The sequence below is a fragment of the Myotis lucifugus genome, unplaced genomic scaffold (assembly GCF_000147115.1).
Source record: "Myotis lucifugus unplaced genomic scaffold, Myoluc2.0 scaffold_389, whole genome shotgun sequence".
In the NCBI taxonomy this organism is placed as follows: domain Eukaryota; kingdom Metazoa; phylum Chordata; class Mammalia; order Chiroptera; family Vespertilionidae; genus Myotis; species Myotis lucifugus.
Genome location: NW_005871437.1, coordinates 830853 through 841629, shown reverse-complemented (window position 1 = coordinate 841629; position 10777 = coordinate 830853). Strand labels below are relative to the sequence as shown.

The window sequence follows — 10777 nt, the reverse complement described above, 5'->3', positions numbered from 1 at the left end:
AGAGATAAGAAACATCAATGATGAAAAAAAAAAAAAGAAACATCGATGATGAGAGAGAATCATTGATTGGCTGCCTCCTGCACATCCCCTGCTGGGGATCAAGCCCCAACCCGGGCATGTGCCCTTGACCAGAATCAAACCTGGGACCCTTCAGTCCACAGGCCGACGCTCTATCCACTGAGCCAAACCAGCGAGGGCTCTTTTTTAAAATTTTTTTTATTTTTCAATTACAGCTTACATTCAAAATTGTTTTGTACTAGAGGCCTGATGCACAAAATTCGTGCAAGAGTAAGTCTTCGCAGCCCCGGCTGCCTCTCGGCCCTGTGCCCCCCCCCTCCATCATTCCGGAAAGTCGTTCCGCCATCTGGTCTTATTAGCATATTAGCTCTTTATTATATAGGATTAGTTTCAGGTTATAGCATAGTGGTTGGACAATCATATACTTTATAGATTGAGCCCCCTGATATTAGAATTTGCATTTCTAACCAATGCCCAGGTGATGTTGATGCTGTTGAGAACCACTGCTCTAGGAGAGCCGCGGAATCACAGAATTTGGGATCTAGAAGGACAAATGGTCCAGATGTTCCTGATTAGCAGCCTGGAATTTGGCCCACACAATTTTTCTAATGATTTTGAATCTTTTGCTAATGCTTAGTAGAGTGTCTACCGTTTTCCTACATTCACTTATTTAATCCTCTAAACCACATGGTTCCTGGCCTCAGGCAGCCTCCAACAATCCTATAAGGGGAGGTATTATCATTATCTTCATTTAAAACCAGGTGACCAAAGCTCAGAGAAGTTAGGGAGCGTGCCCAGCTTGTAAGAGGTCAAGACCAGTCTGACTCCACGGCAACTCCTCACATGACCTACACCATCAAAGGTTGAAACATGGACTCACTCAACTGGCTTGGGCCTGGTTGTCCTGCTCTGTCTGTTTGGGGGGGCCTCAGGGCTATCTGCCTTTGCCTTGCACCCAAGCTGCCCGCTTTGGGAAGAAGTAACCTGAAGAGGTGATGACTCCACACAAGTTAGGGGCTGGGAAGAATTTCTGAATAAGTTGGCCAACAAATACTCATTGAGGCCTGCTTAGTGCCTGGCCCTGAATGCATGCACCCCGGCTAACGGCTCTGGGCACACTGCTTCCTGAGTTAGGTTCGGGTATTAAGGGAATCAGCCAAGTGACTCACATGGTATTCTTGGACCAGCTTATCTTATGCACCATCAGCCCGATGTAGGCGATCCCTCCGAGCAGACCCGGCAAGCCAAAGGTGTAGTGCACGCCGCAAGTGTCATGGATCCCCAGCACGCGGTTAAAACACACCTGGGGACAAACATCATTATCAGTAGATCTGCATGTGAGACTGACATTCCCTACCACTCTTAACACCTGGGCCACCCAAAGGGATGGGCTTTAGGGCTCACGTAAGAAGCACTTCTCAACCTGACCAGTTTGGCTCAGTGGATAGAGCATCGACCTGCGGACTGAAAGGTCCCAGGTTTGATTTCGGTCAAGGGCATATACCTTGGTTGCGGGCACATCCCCAATAGGAGGTGTGCAGGAGGCAGCTGATCGATGTTTCTCTCTCATCAGTGTTTCTAATTCTCTGTCCCTCTCCCTTCCTCTCTGTAAAAAATCAATAAAATATATTTTTAAAAAAAGAAGCATTCTCAGACTTGCACGTGCGCTCACATTACCTGGGGAGCCTGGTAAACCACAGAGTTGGATTTAGAAGGTCTGGGGCCTGAGATTCCGCATTTCTAACAAAGTCCCAGGGAATGCCGGTGCTGCTGGTCCACGGACCGCACTTTGAGAAGCAAGGATCTAACCCAGGCACTACTCACATTTTGGGCTCTAATTCTGTGTTGTGAGTGTGCTGTCCTGTGCACTGTAGGATGCTGCTTGGCCTGTACCCTTTAGATGCCAGTAGCACCCCCAACCCAGTGTGTCAACCAAGGATGTCTCCAGATATCGTCACATGTCCCTGGGAGGTGATCGAGACCTACTGGTCTGGCCCAAACTTAACTGCCATCCAAAGACAAAGGCTGATTAGAATAAAAGTCAGAAGAAAAGAATGTGACCACACCTTCAGACTCCCATTCAAATGCTCCTCCACCTTACCACTTAGCCTCCCAGATGGCCATCAGCCAACAGATGTGGCTACAAATGAGAATTTGTTCAGGCTACTTTCTCCTTAGATTCCCCATTGTCTGCAGAATAAAACCCCAGACTCCTCAGCCTGCTCAGGAGATATACCTGAGCACCAGCCATCTCTCAAGACTCTGATCCCACTGCACTCCCAGGTGAACCCAACGCTTCAGTCAAGAGAACATCTTTCTGTTTCCTGGCTGGGCCACCTGCTCTTCTCCCTGTTGAGCCTCTGAACACACTGCTCCTCTGCCTGGAACACACTTCCCACTTCTCCGCCTGGCTAATCTTAGTTATGTGTCAGTGCTCAGCGGAGACAACCTCTGCTCTGGGGAGCATTTCCTGACACGTCTCAGGCTGGCGTGGTTGTGCCCTGGAGCAGTCATCGCACTGAGCTGTCTTATTTGTCCATTGTCTTCACTGCGCTACAGCTTGGGAAGCAGGATAAATGTGAAGACATAGGTGATGAGTGAATGAATAAGTGAATGAGTGAATGAATGAGTGAGAGAATCATCCTTGAATTGTTCCCCCAGTGATAGAGTCAAGGAAATTGAAGCACAGGTAGAGTGATGGACTCTAAGACTGATGATAACTTACGCATTTTAAAATACGGTTTTAAAATTTGATTTTTAGAGAGAGAGGAAGGGAGAGGAATAGAGAGAAACATCGATGCGAAATGAACATCATCAATCCGTTGCCTCCTGCAGGCCCCCTACTTGGCTCTGACCAGGAATTGGACCAGTGACCCCTTGGTTTCTGGCTAGACGCTCAACTGCTCAGCCACACCTGCTGGACAATGTATGCATTTTTTAAATTTATTTTTTGCTGTGTACTTCCTCCTTTCATCATAGGGCCTCCAAGCCAGAGGAGGTAAAAGACATCTCCAAAGATGAAAATCAGACTCTGCTCAAATCAAACTATTGGTAATTTCTTCCTTATCTGGAGTTGAAACTGCCTCCCTGAATATCCACTGTCAGTCAAATTCAGCTTCCTTTACCACCCAAAAGTATACTCCTTTATTCTCCACCAAGCCTTCAAAAGCCATGAAGATTTGTGGTTCCTAAATATTTCCTTTAGAAGTGTATCAATAACAAACTGGCTATAATGAAGTATTCTGGTAGTATCTGTGCCTGTTGAATTTTGAAGGAAGGAAAGTCCATCCACTTAGAAGAACTAAACAATCAGAAGTGGGCATGCCCTGACGATGAGCCAGCATCTTTCTTCTAGGCGCTGCCCTTCCCACCCCCATCCTCACGGTTCATGGGCAGCGCCCTGTGTGTACAGCACGCCCCACCCCCACCCAGCCAAAGATGGGCACGGGATCCAAGTTAGGCCAATGAGCTCCTTCTTCAAAGAACTTGGAATCAGGGCCAAGAGATGTTACCCAGCTGCTTTCTTGCAAAGAGATACTACACTCCACCATGTGGAGTAGCAGTAGGAGAACAGAAAGGAAGTCTACAGAGTGAGAATAAAGCAGATATTCGGGAAAAACAAAGAAAGGGGATCAGGGACTTCTTGGGCTCCCCAAAACACTCCCATCCCCGATACCAGCCATTCCTGGGCTCCGAGGAGCATTTCTGTCCTTGGGTCCCATGACAACCCAGGGGCCTTATAAAAAATTCCCCCAATGTCTGAGCAAGCTTGAATGGGTTCTGCTACTTGCTCCCCAGATCCTAACACATGTACCATCCAGCCTGGGCGGGTCCTTCACCCCAAGCTTTTTTTTTTTAATATATTTTATTGATTTTTTACAGAGAGGAAGGGAGAGAGATAGAGAGTTAGAAACATCGATGGGAGAGAAACATCGATCAGCCGCCTCCTGCACACCTCCTACTGGGGATGTGCCCGCAACCAAGGTACATGCCCTTGACCGGAATTGAACCTGGGACCCTTCAGTCCGCAGGCCAACACTCTATCCACTGAGCCAAACCGGTTTCGGCACCCCAAGCTTTTAAACCGAGAGGGTGCCAACACCTGTCTGGTGCAGCCTCTGGCACCACATGATGGTCCACCATGGCCCCAGGGTCCTCTGGCCCAAGACAAAGCAGAGGGTGTTCGCTGCCCAGCTCCTTACCGGCAGGCATTTGGCTCCCCCGATGGAGATCAGCCCAGCCACAAGGCCCAGCACCATGGCCAGCCAAGGAGAAGGAATCAGGTGACACGAGGCACCCACAGCCACACCTCCCGCCAGCACTGCGTTGTGGATATGAGTCTGCAAAGAAACAGCTTGTGGGTGAATGAAGTGAGACACAGAGAGGACAGCATCTTCCCCAAAGTTCCTCAGCCAGCTGGTAGGCCCTACTGTAAGGTCCTCCCTCCTCAGTGATCCTGAAACCATCCACTCCCCTGTTAAACTACCTGGACTTTACCAATGGTCTCCTCTCACCCCACTTCTCAGGCTCAGGGAGCAGTCACCCTGATTGGGCGGCATTTAGAGAATCAGCTTGAAAGTCTAGTTTCTCAGCGTTCAGCCACCCTCACGCTCATTAGTGACGTGTCCTTGGGCACTTAACAGCTCAGCGCTTCAACTTTTCTACCAGGTAACGGGGTTCTGATGGTACCTGCTTAATGCAGGTTATTGTAAGAAATAAATGAGTTACCACATGTAAAAAGAAAAAAACCCTTAGCCCAGTGCCTGGCATAGAACACGAGTAAATGCCCATTAAATATAAGCCATTATTATAGTTTTTATTATTTTTATTATTAGTGTTTGCTACTTGGAGCCTATGCCACTTGTATGGACCCAATAAGCTGAGTCCCGGATCACATCTCTGCTCTGTCCTTCATTCCTCTGGACTGGGCCTTGCCTCCTCTTACGCTTCTTCCCCCCGCCCCCCTCTACTCTGACCGGGTCTAGGAGCTCTGGGCCCTCGGACCAGCTTCGGGGCTTCCCTGACCTGATGGCCAAACTTGCCTCCCTGGATGACCCCACCTTGTCTGACCCTAGAGTCCCTGTCACCATGGAGCTCACCTGTGGGGACACCTGCCTCCCCTTAGTACTGTTCACCTGTCATCCGTGGCCACATTCTCTCCACTCCAGGCCCCACTGCCTGTCTAGAACTTTCCCCACCACCTCTAGCTGGCTGACTCCATGCCCTGATTATCATGGGAACTTGTTTTGCCTTTAGCTCTACACTCCCACCATCTCCCCCACCCAAAACTCACACGATCTCCCGGCTCCATTGATAATGGCAGCTAATGTTTGCCCAGAACTTATCCCACGTGTAGCGTGTTACATACAAAGTTTAAGTGGCTTCACCAAGGCCGTGCGGCTGGGTTAACCTACTTCTTTACTTCTGATTCTTATTCCAATCTTGACACTTCTTGGGTTAAGAGGAAAGGCTGACACGTTCTATTCTAGTCTCCCCTCCCCTCCACCCCTCACTGACTCTTGCTCCTGGCGGCTGGCTTTCATCACTAGCAGGAATGGGGGTCAAACCTGGGTCTGTTTGATGCCAATGCTGCTGGACTAAATCCCTTCCCCTGGTAAGCCTTTCACCACTGCGCCGTCTCCTAAGCTCCAGTGCCCATTTTACAAGCTGCTGCTCTCCCTTGGGCCCCATGACACAGCGGACAAGGATCCCCCACCCAAACTTGGGGGCTGGGGCTGGGGGGCGGGGCGTGAACACGTGTGTGGGGCCTGGGAGACCCAAGGGCGGCCCAGGGGCAGCCCCCCTCCTCACCATGCTGATCTTCCCTTGGGGGTGAGTCAAGGCCGACAGGGAGATGGCGGTGACGGCGCTGACCGCAAGAGCGTAGTAGGTGTTGAACACGCCATTCTTCCTTTCGTGCGGTATGGTCAGCAGAGCAGAGTTGAAACTCGGCCAGAACATCCACAAGAAGAGGGTGCCTGGGGGCCAGAGAGGGTCAGTGGCCAGAACCAGAACTCCTGCTCCAGAGCCTGAGCCTCGGCGGACTTGAGGCGGGAGCAGCCCGGAGCAGGCAGATCTCAGCTTGATCACCCTCCAGCTATGTGACTTCAGGCCAGACACATGTGCTTCCTGAAATCTCAAGTTGCTAGGGCCGGGCCAACATACTTCACAGGCAGCGAAGCCAAGGCCCTGCGAGCTGAATCACCAAACCCCAGCCCTCCTGACCCAGCGTGGGATGGCCAAAGGCTTATCTTAAAAGTTAGCATTAGACTTGACAGTTTCCCCCAATGAGACCCCATGTACAGTGAGTGACACACATCAGTAGCTTTCATTCAGCCCCATGGCCTGACACCCAGTCGCCTGCTGCGGAGCTCACTGGGTGTCATGAGCCTCTAAGCCTCCCCCAACAGTCTGAGTTCATCGTTTTCACTGCAGCTTGTCAAAATACACCAGTTTTACTTTTCAGTCCCTACCCTCTCCTTTCCTCGACCTCGGGGCCCTTCACTTGTCCAATTCCCTCCTTTAAGTTGAGGCCAAACAGATTGGATAAACTTATTGAAACGCCAATGGAGGGAGTTTTCCTCTCCTTTGGATATGAATGAAGAGAGGTACCCCGGAGGGGAAGGCTTCACTCAAAGGCCTGAATTCATCCAACCCCACGTGGGGAGATGAGTCGTGGCGGAGGGCTTCAGACACGGGGCAGGCTGGTGAAGGATTTCCCGTGGAGTTTTGGAGCCTCTTGCTCACCCAGGTACCAGACCTCCCCTCCGCCTCGCCCTTACCCAGCATGGCAAACAGGCTGGGGCTCGTCGTCCTCTGCTCTTTCTCCTCCGCTTCCTTGGGGAGAGGTCTTGAGAGGCACCAGGCCACGGTCAGCCCAAAGTAGGCCGCAAACACGTGGATGTACATCATGCTTACGTGGTTGTCCGCCTGCAACCAACCCAGCGGGAGCAGTGAGTGTCGGCACCCTCTGCCCACGGGCGAACCCCCATGTTCCTTGGAGAAAGATCTGAGCTTCACAGAGGAGGGGTGACTTAAAGTCATGAGACGGGTGTTTGAAAAAGCTTATCCAGCCCAGCAGTTCCCCTTTCAGAGGAGCCCCATGAGTAGCTGAGTGTCTATTCCAGGGAGGTTGCTGGTTGGTCTTACCAGTAGCTTTTATTTTTATTTCATATTATATATATATATATATATATATATATATATATATATATATATATGTATATATATATATATATACACATACACACATATATATATAAAATTTATTGTCTAAAGTTTTACATATGTCTCTTTTCCCCCAATTGACCCCCTCCCCCAGCCATTCCCACCCAGGGCAAGCCCCCACCGCCCCAGTGTCTGTGTCCATGGGTTATGCTAATATGCATGCATACAAGTCCTTTGGTTGCTCTCTAACCGCCACCCTCCTCTGCCATTTGTCTCTGGATCTATTTTTGTTCATCAGATTATATTGACCATTATATCTCACATATGAGTGAGATCATGTGATATTTATCTTCTCTGACTGGCTTGTTTCTCTTAGCATAATGCTCTCCAGTTCCATCCATGCTGTTGCAAATGGTAAAAGTTCCTTCTTTTTTATAGCGACATAGTAGTCCATTGTGTAGATGTACCACAGTTTTTTAATTGACTCATCTGCTGATGGGCACTTAGACTGTTTCCAAATCTTAGCTATTGTAAATTGTGCTGCTATGAACATAGGGGTGCATATATCCTTTCTGATTGGTGTTTCTGGTTTCTTGGGATATAGTCCCAGAAGTGGGATTACTGGGTCAAATTCGAGTTCTGTTTTTAGGAAACTCCATACTGTCTTCCACAGTGGCTTAAAATATATTTTTATTCATTTCAGAGAGGAAGGGAGAGGGAGGGAGGGAGAGAGAGAGAGAGAGAGAGAGAGATCAATGATGAGAGAGAACTATTGATCGGCTGCCTCCTGCATGCCCCAAACTGGGGACTGAGCCCGTAACCCCAGTATGTGTCCTGACCAGGAATTGAACTGTGACCTCCTGGTTCATAGGTTGACACTCAACCACTAAACCACACCGGCTGGGCTACCAGCAGCTTTTAAATGCTTTTGGCCATCCCTGGTTGGTGTGGCTCAGTTGGTTGGAGTGTACATCGGAAGGTCACAGGTTCGATTCCCAGTCAGGGTACATACCCAGTTGTGGGTTTGATCCCTAGTTGGGGGGTCTGGGGTGTGTGTGGGAGGCAACTGAATGTTTCGCTCTCACATTGATGTTTCTTTCTCTCTCCCTTTCCCTTCCTTTCTCTAAAATCAATTTAAAAAATATATCCTCAGGTGAGGATGAACATAAATAAATAAATAAATAAATAAGTAAATGCTCTTGGCCGAGGTCCACTAAGGTGGGGCCAGAAGCCACACGGCCATGCCCCCAACTGCTTCCTACTTTTCGGCAGAATTTCATGGAGTGATAAGTGCTGTAAACTTTGCAACATGAAACAGCCAGACTTCTCATCACTGAACTGAAGTCCTTAGTAAATCCTAGATATATGCTAATTTTGCTTTATCAATATCCAATTTAGTAATCCTTAATAACTCACTTAGTGGGCTACTCCTGAATCCTTTCAACTGTGCCTTCAAAAAATATCCAGAATTGGCAGAATTTTCACCACCATACCTCCGTGACCTCACTTTGGGTTAAGCCACCATCCCCGCAAACCAAAATGACTGAAATAACCTTCTTAACAAGTGATCAAAGTTGACATCTTCAGTCGTGAGACAAATGCCACTACCTTGCTGTGTGATCTTGGGCGTCAGCTTTCTCGTCTGTGGCCAGCTGACCACAGGGTCACAACTACAGCGGAAGCGCTGGGAGAACCGTCTGGCCTGGCCCCACCTTCACCAGTGGCCTCAGCCTCAGGCTTTGGACAGTTTCCCCAATGAGGTCCCATGTACAGTGAGTGACACACATGGACTGGTTTGAAAGAAGACGTTGGCCATGCAGCTTGCTGGACCACGGCTGGGGGAGATGGGGGAATGGGAATGATCTTTTCACACATCCCATAATTATCTTGTGATTCCTACAGTGTCATATTTTGGAAGTGAAAGGCATTCATTTGCTATGTTTAAACATTTAGCATAGACCCCACTTTTGTCACCCCATTTGGGCCTGGCTGTGTTATTTAACATCCCAGAAGCCTCACCCAATGGAGGCCCCGCTTTCCACCTCCTCGCCCGCCCTCACAGCACCATGACTCACAACGAGGAATTGCCGGCTGATCATCCTCATGGCGCTAAAGGCTGTCACCTCCATCAGCACCATCAGCACCAGCTGCGCCAGGTTGGCCTTCCCCAGGATGGCACCCGCAGAGATCAGCACAGACATGGCACTCATGGTCGCCTGCTGAATCCTGGGGAGAGAGGGGAGACGGGGAGGGCGAAGAAGGAAGGATGACTGTCATTCCTTCACTCGTTCATTCACTCATTTAACAAACACTTGTTGAGGGTCTTCTTACTCTCCGCCTGGCTCTGTTCAAGAAACTCGGGACACAGGAGGAGAACAGAAGGCAAGAATTCCACCCATCAGGGTGGCGTCTACACTCGGAGAGATTGATCTCTCATCCACACTGAGGGTGCTCGGCGGTTCTCCTAGGAATGTCACTGTGAGTTACAGGCCAAACGTTCCCTCAGCTCCCTTCTGGACTCTGCCCACGGCTTTTCTTCTGCCGTCATTGCTCACAAATGCTCAACAGAGGGCGCTCTTCATCTGCCGCCCGCGCGCCCGCCACCCTAGCCTCTCCCTCTCCCAGGTAGTGGAGAAGTACTGGGTTTGGAAGTAGGACAAGCCTGGCTTCCAGTCTCAGCCTTTCCTCTTGAGCAGCTGTTTAATCTCACTGAGCCTGTTTCCCTGTCTGTGGACTAAGAGTGATAATAAGATCTCATGGTAATACTGTGGGGCTTAGAAGGAATATTCGTGCACGTGTGTCTGGCACCGTGATGGCGCAAAGAATGACTGAGGAGTAGAAGCCGGCATTATTAGCACTATTACTGATTTCTTCCTCCTCTTGACAAATGAGCAAGCTCAGTGTGAGGATTCAGGATAAAACAATTTTTGTTTTTGAGGAACTTACGATTCAGCTGGGGAGACAGGGCTGACTGACGTTATGAACCCTGATGTAACGAGGCTAGAGAGGGAGACATTGAAGGGAAAGAACAGTATAGAGTGGACTCATCAAGGAGGGCTTCCTGGGGGAGGTGGCACTGACTAGAGCAATACATGGTGGTTAAACCAACCCATCCTGCCTGGGCACCTTGCTCTGAGACACCCCCTTCCACCTGGGAGCTGGTAATGATGATGCTACAACCAACATCACAATAATAATTAATTATTTATTTATTTAAAATTTTTTTTTCTTTTTTTTTTTAAATATATTTTATTGATTTTTTACAGAGAGGAAGGGAGAGAGATAGAGAGTTAGAAACATCGATGAGAGAGAAACATCGATCAGCTGCCTCCTGCACATCTCCCACTGGGGATGTGCCCGCAACCCAGGTACATGCCCTTGACCGGAATCGAACCTGGGACCTTTCAGTCCACAGGCAGACGCTCTATCCACTGAGCCAAACCGGTTTCGGCTAAAAAATTTTTTTAATTGATTTTTTACAGAAAGGAGGGCGAGGGATAGAGAGTTAGAAACATCGATGAGAGAGAAACATCGATCGGCTACCTTCTGCACACCCCGCACTGGGGATGTGCCCGCAGCCAAGGCACATGCC

General features: G+C 49.3%; 1 protein-coding gene across 4 annotated transcripts in view; it reads right to left on the bottom strand.

Moving 5' to 3' along the window:
* The window catches only part of RHCE (Rh blood group CcEe antigens), a 32295-nt gene that overhangs the window by 9637 nt on the left and 11881 nt on the right, over positions 1-10777 (bottom strand). For 2 of the 4 annotated variants that reach the window (XM_006101977.3, XM_023743437.1), the window contains 5 exons: positions 9261-9411; positions 6801-6948; positions 5830-5996; positions 4221-4358; positions 1188-1321 (listed from right to left, as the gene is read on the bottom strand). In XM_006101977.3, coding sequence (XP_006102039.1) covers positions 1188-1321; positions 4221-4358; positions 5830-5996; positions 6801-6948; positions 9261-9411 — 738 coding nt within the window. The remainder of the gene's footprint in view (positions 1-1187; positions 1322-4220; positions 4359-5829; positions 5997-6800; positions 6949-9260; positions 9412-10777) is intronic. The other 2 variants (XM_023743438.1, XM_023743439.1) reach the window with 2 other exon arrangements.